The sequence below is a fragment of the Maniola hyperantus genome, chromosome 2 (genome assembly GCF_902806685.2).
Source record: "Maniola hyperantus chromosome 2, iAphHyp1.2, whole genome shotgun sequence".
NCBI lineage: Eukaryota > Metazoa > Arthropoda > Insecta > Lepidoptera > Nymphalidae > Maniola > Maniola hyperantus.
The window spans coordinates 14,079,027-14,099,540 of record NC_048537.1 but is presented as its reverse complement, the minus strand read 5'-3'; the positions used below and the strand labels follow the sequence as shown (position 1 = coordinate 14,099,540).

The window sequence follows — 20,514 nt, the reverse complement described above, 5'->3', positions numbered from 1 at the left end:
TACCTATCTACCAAATTTCATGATTCTAAGTCAACGGGAAGTACCCTGTAGGTTTCTTGACAGACCGACAGACAGACAGACAGACAACAAAGTAATCCTATAAGGGTTCCGTTTTTCCTTTTGAGGTACGGAACCCTAAAAAGTAAAAACGCGTGAGATAACGCTTCATAAAATATGACCTAAATGGTCTTCACTTAGGAGTTGTTGTTATAACGTACAACTCCACTTAGAAAGGTTTTTCAAAAATTCCACCCGATCAAAGCCTGGATGGCTCAGCTAGTATATATATTATATATCTACCTAATATGTACTGTGAGAGTCATACCGTTTAGTGATTTTAGCTTATAAATATATTTTTTATCGGTACGATAAATAGGTATATCTGTACTAATATTATAGAGGTAAAGTTTGTAAGTTTGTTTATAGGAAGTAAGCTCTGGAACCACTGAACCGATTTTGAAAATTCTTTTACCAGTAGAAAGCTACATTATTCCTGAGTGTCATTGGAATAATGTAGCTTTTTACTTATATTTTATTAAAATATATTTTATTTTCAAAAAAATTTGAAATTGTAATAAGCTAACCGTGCGAAGCCAAGTGTGGGCACAGAAGATATAATAGTACTAACGTAGTGTGGGTCAGTAGTGTAGGTATATTTCTAGTAGATGTTACGAGATGTTTACATAGGTACGCATATTATAATCATGATAAGTACTTATTTAATAATAGTAGGTACAATAATGTTATTATTAATGTAGGTAGTTACATTCACACTCTTCACACTAGATGCCTACTACTAATAGTTACAGTCTACACTACATCTAGATATTTTACTATAATATGCATCAGAAAATATAATATGCGAAGGAGTAGGTTGCTATTATAATATACCTACTGGCTACTACGTATAGTATAACGTTATACAACATTGTTAATGAGACGGCCACGAGACGTTCATGAATTTGAGACTCGTGAATAGATTTATGATGATTTTATATATTTTAATCATTTCTATAAATATTATAATATGTATATTACAAAAATACCGACCAGAATATACATATATATTATATTCTTTATACTACTTAGCGTAGCGAAACCTGCAATAATTAATCTATGTACTTAGCATTATTTAACATGGTTTAAGTTAGTTGTCAGTTTGAGTGTACACTGTACAGTCTCCGTTCACTGTAACTTTTCCCCTGCCGTCATGTTGGCACCATTGCTTTGTTTGCTTTATTCCTTAGATCTTAGGGTTTATTATTGTGTGATTTGCAATGGTGCCAATATGAACGTCAGGGGAAAAGTTATAGTGAACGGACTGTAGTATTCTTTTTTAGAAACATTCGTTTTTGAAAATTCCCAAGTTTTTTGGCGATAACTCAAAATCTTTGTTGTGGTTAACGGCTTTTTAGTTACTTTTTAGAACGAGGAGGGCAGCACGCAAGACATGATAATAAATAGGGCTTCTTTTTCTGGGGATTCAGAGGATTTTCAGAAAACATGAAGCGGACGATGTAGCGTTGCGAAGTCTAGAGGTGTGGCCATTTACTGTAATAATAACAAGCTTATACTCGCGACTTCGTCCGCGTGGACTACACAAATTTCAAACCCCTATTTCAACTCCTTAGGGTTGAATTATCCTTTCTTAGCGGATGCCTACGTCATAATAGCTATCTGCATGCCAAATTTCAGCCCGATCCATCCAGTAGTTTGAGCTGTGCGTTGATAGATCAGCCAGTCAGTCCATCAATCAGTCAGTCAATCAGTCAGTCACCTTTTCCTTTTATATATTTAGATTAGGTATACTTTGTGCAAATTGCATCAAAGTCCAAGCCAACGTTTTTCCTACCAATTTTCTGTCTGCTAATTATTATCTACTTGATAGATATTAGATAACATGCATTTAGAACAGGCTATTTATTTTATCTTTTTTAAATAGTAGGTATATCTTACTAGCCGATGCCTGCGACTTCGTACGCGTGGATTTAGGTTTTTAGAAATCCCGTGGGAACTCATTTATTTTCCGGGATACAAAGTAGCCTATGTCACTCTCCAGGTCTTTAACTATAGGTACCTATGCAAAAAATCACGTCGATCCGTTAATCTGTTGCCACGTGATTGAAGGACAAACCAACAAACAAACACACTTTCGCATTTATTAAGGGTACTGAAAGTATTATCTTAATTGCTACTTACCTACTCTATGTATATCCTTAAACTGTATACGAGTGGAGAGATAAGAACTAGCTTAAAAAAATCTATATGAATATTGCAAATATAAAGTAAACGTATTCCGGTTACCTTCATTAAATCTGCATTAATTATACGTGCAACGGAATTTAAGAGTATCCTTTAAAATCAAGTGGGGCAAAGTCAACGCAACTTTCACAAGCAATTCGCCTTTTACGATTATGTTAAGTAGATAAAATACACGTTATCTCATAGTCATACCCCAAGGTTTGCAGGAAAAGATCTCCAGAATTTTATCATTAATGCCAGTAGATATAATTGAGGAGCTGACGAACAAAATGGTACAGTTAAACTTTTGATCAAGTTCTTTATTCTTTTCTCCGAAAACCTAAAACTGTGCCAAAATCGAGCCAAAAGTTCATGATTTTGACCAATGAATTACATAAGACAATGGGACAAGTTGGCCGGTATATACAATAAAAACCACTTGCCCGTGAAATGAAAGCTTATATCGCACAGTTTAATTTGTATTATAGGCAGAACGCTGTAAACCACCGGAGAAAAGAAATATCAACCATGCACGTCCCCACAAAAGTGCAGTTTTTACTAATAGATATTAATTGTAATTATAAGCAGTTCAGCTATAAACTGCTTATATTACTGTACTTAAATCACTCCAGTACGTATGCTGTTCTCAAAAAATATCTTCACTGACGTCATGAATCTTTTTTGTTCGTTCGTACCATTAGGTACCTGAGAAGAACAACGTTGCAACTTGCTTTGCATGCAATCAAGCTCGGTCTTTTCGCGCTCCACACTGCAAAGGTTCTGCTGCAGGAGGACAGACAGAGCATGCTCCTGAAGCCTGAAGCATAAGAAGTTGCTGCTCTGATAATATAACTAGTATTTTTGATTGTTTTCATATAAGTGGTCGGCGAACCGGCCGATTCCGAGCTACAATCTTACTGAAACCACAGAATATATAAGTAACTGAAACTCTAAAAATTTTCTTTTACCTTGTCTTATTGACTGCTGGATTTGAATCGAGTCTCTACAGACTTAACTATATATTATTATATTCGTACATAGATGTATTGTTATCCATCGTGGAAAATTTTAAAGACTGCTATGTTTTGCCTGTCCAAAACCAGTTTACATAATATTATTATTAAGTTTTGTTTCTCATATTAAAAACATTTAAAATCATGATTATAAGTTAAAATCACAAATATACTTAAGTATAACCAGTGAAAACTAGTTTATTCATACCTATGCATAAGTCGAAACCTGCATTTAATTATTATTATTATCACTGTAAAATTGATGTAGCATTTTAGTTTTAGTAATTAATTACATTATTAATAGGGTCTTGGACTGTGGTAATAAAAAGATGTGATGTTTTGTATAGTAGTAGTTTAAGGGGCTAGAATTCATTATTAAAGAGAATATTTTAAAAAATTTAGATTTTCGTTATTTTTAAGATAATTAATTATTAACGTCACGAAGGCGATTAATGACGTCACAGGGCTAAATTACAAATATTTTTAAATTTTTTAACATAATAAATATTTTCCCGCAGGAATTACTCTTTTTTTATGTTAAAAATTGAAAAATATTCGTCGTTTATGGATTATGACGTCATTAATAACCTTTAGTACAGCGTGACGTTCATGTTAAAAATAAACAAAAATCGTGATTTTTTAAATGATTATCCTTAATAATGAATTCAAGCCCCATAAACTACCGCTATACAAAACATCACATCATTTTATTACTACAGTCCAAGACCCTGTCCACGGACAGTTCATGTCCACTGCTGGACATAGGTCTCTTGTAGGGACTTCCATACGCCACGGTTTTGTACCTACATTGATGATGACAATTTTTCCTTTCATATGTATAGAAAATTACTTAATAGGTATCAAAAATATAAAAATATTTTGAAACAAACAAAAATGGGACAAACTCTTTAAAAAAATTTGAACCACTTATCGCGACACTAGTTTCATTAAATTTCCCTTTCTATCTATTCATGTTCGAGAGTGATTCAAAGGGAGGGTGGGGTAGGGTGGTACACGTGTATTTAAATGCACTCCCCGCTTTACTCTTTCTTTTTGTGAGCCTGAGCACTGAAATTTAGTTACTAGTACGCCTAGTTTCATTGCAGTTGAAAAACGTCAAGTTTTAAAATGGAAATGGTACTCTTAGTTAAGGAAAGGATATATATAATATTAATTATAACCTAAAATGTAGTTTAAAATCATCCACGTGTAGACCTTTTCAAAAATCTTACTAAAGCTACATTGTATTATTTTAAATGTCAACCTAAGAAGTACTGCCTGAATAGTCAGAGAAACTGTTACTTAAACGTTTTTGAGAGAAATATTTTTACAAAAAAATAACACATACTTATTTATCTATATTTGATATTTCTCTTCCCTCTCGAAAACGGAACTGTTTCTTTCTCTCTTCAACTAAACCAGTGGGTATGACAATAATAAATTGTAGTCCAAAAACACTAACGGTTTTTGTCATCTCTCTTTCGCAGGTTTTGCATCGCTGTGTGGATGAAAAACAAGACGGAAAGCGTTGTAATACTGTGCTTGGGCTGCATTCATTTTGTATTCTAGCTATTAGTACGTTGTTGGGTAGGAACAACCTGTTTCTCACCAACTAAACCAGTGTTATTGTAGTCCAAAAAGTACTGGAGGTTTTGGTCATGTCTTTTTCGCGGCTTTTGCAACGCAGTGTCGATGAAAAAGATGGCAGAAAGCGTTGTAGTACTGATTGTGCTTGAGCTGGATTCATTTTGTATTCTACTTATTAGTAGGTAGGTACGTTGTGTAGGAACAATGTATAAAGGTAACCAAACCAAAGTGAACCTGAGCCGCATACGAGTAATGGATTACTCTTCTATAATGACACTAGCGCTGGCAAACAGGCGATATCATCTTGCTTGTATGAGGTATAAAGTCGCGGCCACATCTGTGTAACCTGAACAGAGGCTGTAAGATTTTGTTTATTTCAATACGAAATCTCATAATAAAAGATGGCAGAAAGCGCTGTAGTAATGATTCATTTTGTATTCTAGTTAGTATAAGTAGGTAGGTTGTGTAGGAACAGTGTATAAAGGTAACCAAACCAAAGTGAACCTGAGCCGCATACGAGTAATGGATTACTCTTCTATAATGACACTGGCGCTGGCAAATAGGCGATATCATCTTACTTGTAAATGAGGTATAAAGTCGCGGCTACATCTGTGTAACCTGAACAGCTATCAAAATAGTTATTTCCTCTATTTATGAATCTTGAAGAACAAATACATGAAAGTCAGCATAAAGTCCAAATCATATTAAGAAACCTTAGTGACTTGAGAGTTGAGCTGTATGAATAGTAAAAACCGGCTAAGTGCGAGTCAGGCTCGCGCGCAACGAGGATTCCGTACTACAGTCGTATTTTTAAACATTTCGCACGATAATTAAAAACTATGATACATAAAAATAATTAAAAATCTGTTTAAGAATGCACAGGTGAAGCCCTTTCATATGATACCCCACTTGATATAGTTATCTTACTTCAAATATTGAAAATACTAATTATTAATTCATGACCACAATTTAATTTTTTTGTGTGATGTGACCACAAATTCACGGTTTTCAGATTTTTCCCCTAGTTTCTGCTATAAGACCTACCTACCTACCAAATTTCATGATTCTAGGTCAACGAGAAGTACCCTGTAGGTTTCTTGACAGACCGACAGACAGACAGACAACAAAGTGATCCTATAAGGGTTCCGTTTTTCCTTTTGAGGTACGGAACCCTAATAAAAGGATTGCTCGGTTTATATCTCTCGCGAAAATATTATTATCATCTAGATAATTTCGGACCCTGCTGAAAACTCTACGATCTTTGGAGTCAGAATTTTACAATATTGTTTGATAAATATATTCCACATAACATATTTTGTATTTAAATCTACTTCAAACCTGTACTACGTTCACTTGCTCGAGTAGTGAAATTGTTTTCGGCGAACATTTTAATAAGACCGACAATGATTACCCATCTCAAAGCAGATTCTAATTCACGACAAACGTTATTGAAATTCCCTTTTGCCGCACGCATGTCGCTTTGTCCAATATATTGTGGGCGAAGCTTAATCGAGTTTCGATTTGTTGTTCGCTGGGATTCAGGACGTAGGACTATCTGATAACGAACCCTATTGTGTTGGGAATACGGTGCAGATTGATCTATTCGTGGAATTCACGTGGGTGCTTTTCCCCCCGCCTCCCCTGCAAGGTCACGCGACTAGGGCTGGCAAAGCGGGGAGATAAAACAGGTGGTCATGAAAGGTGTAAGGAATGACGTCGCATTATTTGCTTTAGTATGAAGTTTTGCATGAAGAATAATAATTCAGCTCATATGTAAACACGATACCGCCATATTATATCTAATATTAGGTAGGTATATCTAGATGATGATAAAATTATAGGTAGGTACATATAACTTAAATATTAGTAAGTACGCGTAGGTGTGTACTTGCGACGTAGGGACGTATTTTGCCGTTCCTTTGTTGTATTATTTTGTACTGCTCGGCACTTCATAGTGATGTAATTCCTTACATTATACATAATGGGTATTATATATTATACATATTATTCATTATATGAAAACGAATACCTATCTTGCAAGCAACCTCATACATTTTTTGTTGTTGATTTATTGATATCTAGCAGCACCTAGCAATTACCTATTTGTTTTTGATTGCGATGTTTACTTCATCATCATCATGATCAACCCATCACCGGCTCACTTCAGAGCACGGGTCTCCTCTCAGAGTGAGAAGGGTTTTGGCCATAGCCTACCACGCTGGCCATGTGCGGGTTGGTAGATTTCACACACATTTGAGAACATTATGGAGAACTCTCATGCAGGTTATTAAGCAAGTGATATTTAATTAATTAAAACGCCCATAACTCCGAAAAGTTAGAGGTTATTTTTACTTAACATATAATATTATATAATATGTAATTTATAGCCTGAAGCTGTATAAAAGGTAAAGTATTTTTATACTACATCCATAATAATTCTTGACGAAATTTGGTAGAATTGTATTCCGAAGCCGTCTTCATAGACTACCTACTTTTTATCCCGAAAAATCAAAGCTGTTCCCAAATCCACGCGGACGATGTCGTGAGCACCATCTAGTAGGAAATAAAAAACCGGCCAAGTGCGAGTCAGGCTAGTGCAACGAGGGTTCCGTACCACAGTCGTATTTTTTCGACATTTTTCACGATAATTCAAAAACTATGATGCATAAAAATAAATAAAAATCTGTTTTAGAATGCACAGGTGAAGACCTCTCATATTATGATACCGCACTTGATATACTTATCTAACTTCGAAAATTGAAAATACTAATTATTAGTTCATGACAACAATTAATTTTTTTTTGTGTGATAGGTATAACCATAAATTCCCGGTTTTCAGATTTTTCCCTAATACCAGCTATAAGACCCACCTACCTACCTCATGATAATAGGTCAACGGGAAGTACCCTGTAGGTTTCTTGACAGACAGACGGACAGACAGACAGACAGACAGACAGACAGACAGACAGACAACAAAGTGAACCTATAAGTGTTTCGTTTTTCCTTTTGAGGTAGGGAACCCTAAAAATAATCTTGTATTTCTAGGTAGGAATGTGTCTATAATTCCGTACTCCTAATCCTATTTAAACAATTCTATATAACAATTTCAATCCTAATCCTATTGGAACAGTTTCAATATATAATTTAGTAAGTAAAGGCATTCCTTGAATCAATCCATTATCTAGAATAGAAGTTTTTGGCTTTTTGTCTCCTATGTACTCCTTGTACATTCGATCGGATCGCACCAACAAAGGTTTTCCGAGCTCCTCTGGTTACGACAGGTCGCTTGATTAAATAGGTATTGGGTAGAGGAAAATTTTCGGCATTTTGATCCTAGATTTACCTGTAGCCATAGATAGAGCCTTTACTTCTCTAATCTGTGCCTTTAGCTTTTGTTTTAAGTTACTTCCAATTTATGCTATTTTTGCAACTATTATCATCATCATTATGATCAACCCTCCTCCTGGGTCTCCTCACAGAATGAGAAGGGTTTAGCCCATATTCCACCACGCTGGCCAAGTGCGGGTTGGCAGACTTCACAGGTTTCTTCACAATGTTTTCCTTAACCAGTAAGTGATATTTAATTGCTTAAAGCTGGTCATTGCTGATGCTGAGTAGGTAGGTATATATGTATTTTTTCTTTCGATATTGCAATTTTTTTTATTTTTAATTAAAGGTTCTAAATTTTAGAGCTATTTTTACTCTACATTAGACTTTGTCTGGTGGGAGGCGTCGGCCGTGGCTAGTACCCTATCGGCAAAGCCGTACCGCCAAGCGATTTAGCGTTCCGGTACGACGCCGTGTACAAACCAAAGGGGTATGGGTTTAGTAAAAACTGCCATACCCCTTCCTTCCCTTTCATCAGGTGAGATTGCAGTCAAGGGCTAACTTGTATCTGAAAAAAAAAGACATTATGCTCAAGATTGGCACCTAAAGTCACAGTCACGAGGTTTGACAGTTTTAAATAAAATTTAGTTTATCTGTCCTTTTCTTATTACATTGCTAAGAAAAAGATGCGAATACTCTAAAATTTATTAGCCATCGGAATCGGTACCTACATTGCCCTGACTCTAACAAACAGGTGTTAGATAACTTAACGCTACCCTCGACCCTGGCAGACTTGTGTAAGTCACATAATTGTGTTACAATATTAGATTAAACGTCGAAGCAAGGGTAGATGCACTTTTGCTTGTGTCATACGTATACACGCGACACCAATAAACCGTTAGGCTGGGTACACACTAACTACTATCGCCGGAATATCCAGCCTCTCTTGTGGCCACAGCAGTCTTAGGAACCTTTTTAGAGACCGAGCCGCCTCCAAACAAAGGTCTCGTGATCTCGACTGGATAAAAACCTAAGCTGCTAAAAAATATTAAAAAAACTGCTGATCTGATCCAGCCTCTCTAGCTGAAAAAAACTGGCCAAGTGCGAGTCAGGCTCGCGCACCGAGGGTTCCGTACTACAATCGTATTTTTTCGACATTTTGCACGATAATTCAAAAACTATGATGCATAAAAATAAATAAAAATCTGTTTTAGAATGCACAGGTGAAGACCTTTCATATGATACCCCACTTGATATATTTATCTTACTTCGAAAATTGAAAATCCTAATTATTAGTTTATGACCACAATTTAATTTTTTTTTGTGTGATATAACCACAAATTCAGGGTTTTCAGATTCTTCCACTAATGTCAGCTACAAGACCTACCTACATGCCAGATTTCATAATTCCACGTCAACGGGAAGTACCCTGTAGGTTTCTTGACAGACCGACATCGACAGACAGACAACAAAGTGATCTTATAAGGATTCCGTTTTTCATTTTGAGGTACGGAACCCTAGTAAAAGATCGACTCGATAGGAACCTTAGCAGCCCAATCTACCAAGGGCTCCTACGTCTATCGGTTTTTCTAACTTTGTGCCTTGTCCATTGCCATTTGCCATTTCAGCATCGCAACCCGTTGAGCTATGATGGTTACTCGGGTTTCTTCTACGGATTTCTTCATTTCTAATTAGCATTAGCTCTCTAAAGGCTAATTGGTATAATTACCAAGCAACATCTGGTGGACGTTCATGAAGGCAGATCTTAAAAGATTGGGTCCCTCGTGGACCCATTTCAAGGTAGTAACCAAAGCCAAGGACATGGAAAATTACTGCTGCAGAAGTTCCACGGGGGAATAAAAGGACTAGATTATCATGTATAATTAATTAGGATGTGTTGGGAGTGAGTTCGGGTGGGTTTTCGCTGTGTTTGAAAGCTGTTTGCAATTTTTTTTGTTCTGTAAACTTATTGCTAGCTTTGATTATCATAAATGAACAACCTGTCAGATGTGTATTTTAATATTTTTATAAACCTAACGATTGCTATTTTACGCGTGTTCATAGTAGGTACCTACAGATATAAAATTTTAAAACCATAGGAATGGTGTGGAGAAAGATCTGACTACCTTCTGAAATTGCTTTTAAGGTGTAAACACCTAGGGAGCTTATAAAAGTAAAATATCCGGTTTTCCACGTCCTACAAACGAATCCTCGAAAGTTTTAATTACTACCCAATTATAAATGCGAATGTGTTTGTTCGTTGGTTTGTGCTTCAATCACGCCGCAACTGAGAAACGGATCGACGTGTTTTTTTGCATGTATATAGTTAAAGACCGGGACAGTGACACAGGCTACTTTTAATCCCAGATAATGAAAGCATTCCTATGGGATTAAAAAAACCTTAAATCCACGCGGGCGAAAGTCGTGGGCTTCAGCTTCTTCATCTTGAGCATCTTCGTAGTAGAAACAGTCATCCCCAACGCACCCTACCGGTACAAATGCCTAGCAAAATTCGTCGGTTGGCTCTCACACTATAGTTGGCAAGTACGTCACAGGCATTGCGTGTGGGTGGTGCGGTGTTAACCCACGCTCGGCGACCGAGCTTTCATTACTCTCAATGACTGATAGGTTCTCTACCGTATTTCAGGTTTCACCTTTTAATTTTCAGTAGGTAATTTTGCCTACATGCGGTGTTAACCGAACAGTTAAGACTTCGGCCTGCAATTCGGGGATCGGCACCGGTCACGCATCTCTAACTTTTCGGAATATGCGCGTTTTAATATATAAAAATCTTTAAAAAAGTTTACAGTGAAAAAGCACTGAAAATTGTTCTTTTCAAACTATAATACTAAAACCAATTTACTGTAAACCGATGAAAAGTGAAAACTTAAGTATATTGTAGGTAATCGATGAAAAATAATATATGATATCGTAATTATTAATTAGCGTACCTACTTACATTAATAATAATTTCTTTTAAGTAGGTAGTATCCAATATCCTTTGATTAATAAGCTAGCGTTTAATTAATAACCTATCCTTAGTGTGAATAATGAATTACCGACAGACTTTTTGTACGGGTCAATTAAAATGAAGTTCTTTCTATTTGTTTTTGTATGTTGGCCGCGAGATGACGTCATACGATGGCGTGACCTCATACTGTAAAAAACTGAAAAGGCGTACATACACTAGCTTCTAAGTCAGTGTATACATACATTAGTGTTAGTTCTAACTTGGAAGTGTCTAGAGTTGTTTTATTTGATGACAATTTAGCTCTCGTCTGTGCTCCCACCTGCACCCTTAGCAGAGTGAACTAGAGTGAGGGAACTCTCGGTTTAATCCTGAATCGTCATTATGTCAAATATTAGCCCTAAGCCGTATATGTATCTCCATATATCAGTGACCATAGCGGTCACGTGATAGAAATATACGGCTTAGGGCTACCAGCGTCAAAAAACGCCTGTCAGTGATGTCGAAGCCCTAACGTGAACTGTGCGCTTAGTATGACCAAGTCCCTCGCACTGTCATAGTGTGAGATGACCAAATAGGTGTGGGAATCGGACATTATCAGCTCCACATCCAAGTGTCAAAGTGGAATCAACTTATATCAGTACTCGATGACGCCCGCGATTTCGTCCGTGTCGAATTAGGTTTTTAAACATCCCGTAAGAACTCGAAACGTAGCCTATATTATCATCCCCGGGGTGCAAGTTAACTCTGTAATTGTACCAAACTTTAAAATTGGTTAAACGGATGGGCCGTGAAAAGCTTACAGTCAGACGGACACACTCGCATTTATAATAGGTGTATTAGTGTGGATTCAATACCTAATGTAAACATAAATACCTACTTTGACATTGATAGAAGAGTGGACTCAAGACTCGTGACACAAGCCTCGCGGGAAATTTTTTCGTCTTGGCGTCATGCTAGGCTTTTATATTAACATAATATAAAAGCCTAGCATGTGATAAAGTTAGAGACAAACATTTTATATATTGCCGAGATAAAACGATTTTTTTAGGATTAGGAAATTGTAAGTAGATAAACTGTGAGCCGCGATCTACAAAAAAAATTACCACAATTTTCCGCAAACTCACTCTTTACGCTTCACGCCTATGTTATCCTTTGAAGAAAAATGTAATGAGCCATGAGAAAAAGGTAAGGCGAGGGTATACAGCTTCCCGTTCGCTCTACTAAATAAAATAGATTATAAGCCGGCGTAAACACGATTTACTTGACAAACTAAGTAACTTAGAACTTTTATTCCACGCAAATTGGTAACAATTTTTTTCTAGTAAAGGTTAAAAAAATTGCGGCCTGCGATTATACGTGACATAGTGAAATGCTTCGTTACAAAATTGAAAAATACTCCAGCACGGAATCTCTGCCTAATTTAGTTGTATTTGAACCTTTGAAAAAGAACTGTCTAGGTATGATAATGAGGTTTAATAAACTTTTTATAATATAATGGTGGGAAATTTTCGGAAAGGTATAATTTTTTAATATTAAATTACGCGAAGCGTCAAAAGTCGATCGTAATTTTCCACTCAGTTTGGCGAGATTTTTACCCTGAAAATAGGATCATCTTATGTAAAAAAAAATGATTTTGTCATCTATAATACTAGCTTATGCTCGCTACTTCGTCCGCGTAGACTACACAAATTTCAAACCCCATATTTTACCCCCTTAGGGGTTGAATTTTCAAAAATCCTTTCTTAGCGGATGTTTACGTCATAATAGCTAATCTGCATGCCAAATTTCAGCCCGATCCGTCCAGTAGGTTGAGCTATGCGTTGATAGATCAGTCAGTCAGTCACCTTTTCCTTTTATATATTTAGATTTAATTTAATTGATATTTTTTTACATTTTACTGTACCTAATTACCTACCACATAACTATTCATGGAATTATCACCGTAGAAACTTTGAACCTTAATGTCCTAGAAGAACTTAATTTGATTATGAACAATGAACATAAAGTACATTTTTTGCTCAGAATCACCCATATTTTATACGTTACCTAGGTTCCAATCCACAACTCCATAATGTGGCGCAATTTAAATAATTTTTCTAAGCTAAAAATATAAATGTCTTCATAAATAAAAAAGATTTACTGTCACTCATGGCGAACGGTTGATAATGGCTGATTAAACGCAATGCCACCTAACAAGCCACCTATAAACATAGTGACCTGAGTGCCTGACACCCTCTTCCCTACATACCTATTAAATACTCCCCCACTGTTGAGCTGCGTTTGCACGTGTAAACGCAAACGCATAGGCTTAATGCATGTGCCAAGGCTAACGTTATATCTGCGGATTAGAGCTTGCAAGTCACAAGTTTAGTTAACAAGTAAGTTTTAAGTGAGCCAACTCTAACTTTCGTTAATTATATATTTTTTATTTCATTTCAATTTTAATGTAAATGTTACGCGAAAAGATAAACTTGAAGGCTCTTATAGCGTTATTTTTGTTTTTGACTCGATAACTGGAAGGGCTGAATTTTATCCAAAATTTTTAATCACATTTCAACGTTGGAATTGTAACTGACATTTTAATTACTGAACGAATAAAAAGTAATTGTTCAAGCCTACAATACTTACAACGAGATAAATATTATACATCCTCTCAAAACGGTGCCTTTGTTATTTGAAAAAATCTCTCTCTCTCTGAAATCTAATTAGTTTTAGTTTCACATATTATATTAAGAACTTTTCTGTTAAGTTATTCAATAACATATCCATTATGTACAAATTAATGATATACTTTGTATACCTGAATTGTATTATTTAATTTAAATTATATTTAACCAGCTTATGCTCGCGACTTATTTCACCCACTTAGGGGTTGAATTTTCAAAAATCCTTTTTTAGTGGATGCGTAGGTACGTCATAATAGCTATCTGCACGCTAAATTATAGCCCTATCCGTCCAGTAGTTTGAGCTGTGCGTTGATAGATCAGTCAGTCAGTCACCTGTTCCTTTTATATAAGTATTTAGATAAATGAGTAATAAAAGTAGATATACCTAGTATGTTCTTATAGCTATATAAGTAGGTACGTACGTCTTAAAAGCTATAGTTAGCAAAGTGGCTCCAAATATAGAATTACAAAGGCGGGAACAAGATGAAAAATGTATGTGATAATAAATATTTATTCCGTAGTGTAGTTTCGGCTTTATATATTTGACCCACACATTGACCGTCACTACTACCTACGTAAGTGCAACTCTCACTGATGCAACTTCGTATACGGTGTAAATGTGTGCGTGCCCAGTCACGCACACTCCCACAATGTAGGGGAAACTGAGTAAACTGTAAACACTATGTATGAACTTCAAGGAAAATGCTAAATCCAACACAAACGCAACCTACTGCATAGACTTAAGAGTACTGCGAATTGTAAAGCTTTCTGTACTCACATAGTGAACCCAACTTAATAAAAATTTCCGATACGATATCATATCTATAGGGCATAGGCTATATTTACGAAGTTTCTCTGCATCATTATTTTATGCTAAAGGGGTTCGATCCCGGTCACGAATCTCTAACTTTACGGAGAGTTGTGCGTTTTACGCAATCAATTAATATCACTTGCTTTAACGGTGAACGAAAACACGGTGAGGAAACTTGGATGTCTGAAAGTTCTCCTAATCTTCAAAAGTGTGCGAAATCTGCCAATTGGGTATTTAACTCCAATTTTTTTAGTACTTTATTATAAACTAGGATAAAAATAATGACGTAAACTGAAAAACTAATTAAATCGATCAAAATAATATAACAAAAAAGTTATAAGCATTTAAATATTTCTGATAAGACAAAGATAGCGATATAGCATTTTGACGTCACACCTTACTAATGCCATAGTAGCTTCGTGCGGTTTCATACAAATTTTTGCTTTGCGAGAAAGGGATAGAAGACCCTCCCACTCCAAAATTAAAATGCCTGTAACTTTGTAAATGTTGGTTGGATTTTAATATTTTTTTCAGCGTACATCATTATTTTTGTCCTAGTCTAAATATATATAAAAGGAAAAGGTGACTGACTGACTGACTGACTGATTGACTGACTGATCTATCAACGCACAGCTCAAACCACTGGACGGATTGGGCTGAAATTTGGCATGCAGATAGCTATTATGACGTAAGCATCCGCTAAGCAAGGATTTTTGAAAATTCAACCCCTAAGGGGGTGAAATAGGGGTTTTCAATTTGTGTAGTCCACGCGGACGAAGTCACGAGAATAAGCTAGTTTATAATAAAGTAATAATATTTATCAAATTCAAAAGTAGGAAAATACCCAATCCGCACTTGGCTTGGCCTGCATTGTGAACTATGGTCCATATCTTTCTCACTCTGACAGGAGACCCGTCCTTAGTTGTGGGCTGGCGATGGGTTAAGATGAGGATGTTGATGGTTAATACCTATACCTACTACCCACTAGGTATAAGATCGTAGTATAGCAAAACCTGGCATTGCAAAAAAAGAAAAAGCTCTCAAAGGTTACGCCTTATATTTATTCATGTAATTAAATTTATGCTTAATTAATTACTATACTGTCAATCTATAGACTAATTGAGATTTTAGACTGATAAGATAAGGTGGCAATAATAAATAAAAGTTCTTAATTTACACTCAAGATAATTATGTCAATTACCAATAATTTGATTTAGTAACTAAGTATGCAAAACCTCTCTGGTGTCTACGAAAAGTAGTAGATAGATGAAGTGGCTTTTGCAATGTTTTTCGCGAGTAAAATCATTGCAATATCGATCAAATGCTATCTACTCTGTAAGAGGAACTGTTCTGATGAAGTATTTGAACTGACATTCCCTGTTCTTTGATCAGTGATCACACCTGATGCTCGATTGCGGTAGAATGACAGCTACAATGTCACGATCGCAATCACCTATGATTGGTTGACGCTCGCTCACTATTGGCAACAATGCATTGTTGCAACAGGAATCGCACAAATTCAGCTAATCACAACCATTGAGATTGTAATAATGTTTGACGCAGGTTTTACGAAATCAACTTACTGACGTAGCAGAAACTTTTATTTTTTATTTTATTTTATGTTTTTATTTTATTAGGAGAACCAACAGCTTAAATTAATAAATTATAATCTTAAACTTAAGTAACTACAAGCTAATAAAAGGTTTCTTGCGATAATAGGCCGTGCGGTTGTGATTACTGATAAGAGAAATATATTCACATTCCAACAAAATATAGTATGCTCGATACTCAGCAAAATCTTACGAGTATACCTGAAATCGTTCGATCAGAAAAAAACGAGGTTATAGGGGCTCTACAGTGGGGGTCATTATGCAAATCTGTGACCTAACTGATGTATTATGGATACGCTAATGTTGCACGGCGCTTGTAAGCCTGCACGGTTTGTTTGTGATTGCATTTTTATTGATAAGGGGACAGTGTATTGAATCTGTAATGATTTTGCACTCATTTTCATTGTATCTGTGTATTAGACCACCAACATCGAAGTTATGAAGTCATCAAAACTTCAATAGTTCAATGGAAATTTTATTTTTTACTAGCTAATGCCCGCTACATAGTTCGCGTGGTTTTAGTTTTACTTTAAAATTCCATGGGAACGCTTTGTTTTTCCGTATAAAAATAGTCTATGTCACTCTCCAAGTCTTTAACTATAACCATGCAAAAAATCACGTCGACCCGTGGCTCTGTTATAACGTGATTGAAGGTCAAACCAACAAACCGATAAACTAACAAACAAACACTTTTGCATTTATAACGAATTTATTATGACTTGAGTTTCATAATCACCACAAGACACCAGAAACGTTCAATTTGATATGAACCATATCACAAAAATATTAATGTTTATATTCTCTTGCCCACAGATAGCAGCTGTTGACGTCCGAAGTAGCAGCCCGCCGTCCGGCCACTCTTGTTCTCCCCCCGCTCCTCACACCCCCTCCAAGATTGCTGCCACCATGGGACGGAAGAAAATACAAATATCACGGATTACGGATGAACGGAATCGACAGGTTGGTACAATTACCAAGCTCAATTAGAGATGTATCTAAATATATAAAAGTGACTGACTGACTGATCTATCAATGCACAGCTCAATTTACTGGTCGGATCGGGCTGAAATTTGGCATGCAGATAGCTATTATGACGAGGCATCCGCTAAGAAAGAATTTTTTGAAAATTCAACCCCTAAGGGGGTTAAATAGGGGGTTTGAAATTTGTATAATCCACGCGGAAGCAGTCACGGGCATATGTTAGTTTTGTCCGGTAGTATTTTGGTCCGGCGCTTTCTGTATCATATAATTTTCCTGACTTTTCCAGAGTGAAATTCTTTCGTAGCGTAGGCGTAGGTAGGGGTTTTCGACATTTTCCTAAGTGCATTTTTTTCGTTACAATGTAGGTTATTATATCGTAACTTTGGTACATATACTTAGGGTACTTTTTGTTTAATAAACTTTGCTGCAGACTTTGTTTTCCGTTGCGAAGATGTTTGATAAGAACTTTTTGTATTAAATATCTTTTATTTATTCAAGAGCCAGTTAAAATGTATCACACATTTGGTAGTTTTTCAGTAGGTAAATATTCCGAATCATTTTAAACAACTAGTTATTTTAGCATAACTTTACTGACCCAATTATTATTCAGAATAGTGATAAGCCTAAGCAATGGAAAAACAACCAAATTACTCACTGATGCAAATTGTACTACAAAGTAAGTTCAAAAGTCATTGTGCATACCAACGAATGACTCTCGAACTAGGCGAATTTATTACTCACAACTGTTTTGCATCCATCGTTTGAACGGCGTCCATGTTTTAAAGTCATATGAACTACTATTGACTCGCACGGGTACTATGTAGATACTAAGCCTCAGGTGGTTATTTTGTTATAAATTTGAAAAGAATAAGAAAGCTCTGAAGCTGCGTAATGCCCCCAATACTAGGAGGAATGATTGTTTGGATCATGGTGGCTTTGGGATAACAAGTGATAGGCAGGTCGTAGGCATCCGCTAAGAAAGAATTTTGAAATCCCTAAAGGGTAAAATAGGGGGTTGAAATTTGTGTAGTCCATGTAGACGAAGTCGCGAGCGTAAGCTAGTTAACATACAGGCCTGTTCTGGTAGGAGGCTTCAGCCACCCGTCAGTTTCTGGTTTGTTTAGTTTTGATAGAATAGTGTCAAGTCAGTATTCCTGTACCATTGCTTATAGAAACCGAAAACGGGTATTGGAATCTGTTCTAGCCTTCTAGCAGCAGGCTTAGCCTTTGTTTTCTGGTTTGTATACTCATAGGCTATCGATAGAATAGTGTCAAGCGATTAGGCATTCCAGTACTATGCCTTATAGAAACCGAAAAGGAAAAGAGTATAGGAACCGGTCTTCGATGAAAAAAATGAAATAAAAAATCAAACACAAGGTTGAGCGAGGGAGATGACCTTAGTGGTCTGACCTAACAGATGGGGCATATCAGCACTGAACTCGCTGCAAACATTATCGCTAGGGACAATGACCGCGCCAACAACTAATTTATTAATTATACGACTACATGCCCTTGCCCAGTCCTCTTAGATCCACGGAGCTTCCTATAATCCATTCATTCGATGGGAAAAATCTTGGTAGCAGGAGGTCATGGTATAGTGGTCCTGCGATTGAGGATCAGACAGCTAAAAGTTGCGAAGGTCAATTCATTTTGCTAGTGTTTACGTTGTGTTTGAACTATGAATGTAGGTGACAGTAATGTAAATATTATATTATCTATAGAAATTATTACGCAGTAATACCTAATAACCTGTGATTAGTTGAACAATTATAATAAATACATGAAGCGATTTAGTAAAGTAAATAATATAAACTGCAGCTGTCGTTTTGCGTTCCTGTTTATTAAACAAATACCTATTAAAATCCGCGACAGGTCGAGATGGCACAGCCCCCGCGCTAATCCGGTGCGGGCGCTCGCCCCGCCTCATATCCCGATTGCCATCTCGACCTGTCGCTTACTATACTTATATAATTAGATACATATTTATTTAATAGCAGTCTAGCGATTTCTCGTAGATTGACTTTTAATAATTTTTTTTTATTATTTAAAAGTTATTGACGTAAGCGTATAAAATAAAATTGTTAATCAACAAAAGTATTGTATTCATTGATAAAAAAAAAACAGGATACAAATTGAGAGCGAATCCCGGAAATTGATTGTATTTATCAAAACTAACACGAAGGGCTTGTACCATCATGCAAGATTATGTAAGTACCTACCCTAAATATTTTAAATACATATCAAAAGTTGCGGACCGGCCGGAATCGAACCCGCGTCTCCTGGGATCAAGAAATTTCTTTAAAGTGTAGGTAAAACACTATAAAAATATAACTACCTACCCACTGTTATTTTTTTTAATTTGGCGCTCATTTTGAAAATGTGAAAATTTCAACTCTACCTATTGAGTCTCATGAGAGACAGCCTGCTAACAGACACTAGACAGTTCATCTCCGAAAAAATTCCGATAACCATGTCGAAGGACTGCCAGCGAAACATATATTAAAAACAACAGATAGACGGAAGGACAGCGGAGGCGTAGTAATAGGACAGTCCACTAACCGACAGACAGCCGTACGAACTAGGGGTGTTACGGATATTTGCATCCGCATCCGCAAATGCGGAACATCAGCATCAATTCAGACATCCACATCCGCATCCATTAATGCGGAGCTTTTGTAGATGCGGATTTATATTTGCAACAAGTAACGACCAGCAAAGTGGGCGGGGTCCGAGTGGCGCGTGCCTCGCGCGTGTTTGCTAGTTGATAATTGATATCTTCGTTCGCTAATTGACCAATCAAATAGTGTATACAATGGTACCCAAAAGGGGCGTTACGGATATTCGCATCCGCATCCGCAAATGCGGAACATTCGCATTAATTCATCCATCCGCATCCGCGGATGTGAACTTTTAATTATCCGCATCCGCGGATGTCAAAATATTGGCATCCGCAACAACCCTGGTACGGACAGCGGAGGCTTAGTAATAGGGCTCCGTTGACTCCGATTCGATTACGAAACCCTAAAAAAGTAGCCTTGATAATGACAACTTATTTTAGCATCTGGAATCCAAAATCGGTACACTTTGCAAACACTGCAAATGTTCATGGGCGGCGGTAATAACTTAACATCAGGTCTTCTTCTTCTTTTCGACTCAATGGTCACCTCAAATACGGGCAGCCCAAAAAGCCGCAACCGCGATAGCTCGGTCGGTAGCCTCGCGTAGCTCCTCATTCGTGATTCGTGTCTCGGATACCCCAGATGCACTCCGTATCATGTCTAGAGATGAAGCCCACCTCGCAAAGTTT

At 36.6% G+C, this 20,514-nt stretch overlaps 1 protein-coding gene across 14 annotated transcripts in view; it reads left to right on the top strand.

Moving 5' to 3' along the window:
* Positions 1-20,514, top strand: part of Mef2 (myocyte enhancer factor 2) — a 98,132-nt gene that overhangs the window by 58,841 nt on the left and 18,777 nt on the right. For 13 of the 14 annotated variants that reach the window (XM_034979995.2, XM_069507546.1, XM_069507508.1 and 10 more), the window contains exon 2: positions 17,040-17,186. In XM_034979995.2, coding sequence (XP_034835886.1) covers positions 17,133-17,186 — 54 coding nt within the window. In that variant the 5' untranslated portion in view covers positions 17,040-17,132. Of the gene's footprint in view, positions 1-17,039; positions 17,187-20,514 lie in introns of those variants that run through there. The other variant, XM_034979984.2, reaches the window with a different exon arrangement.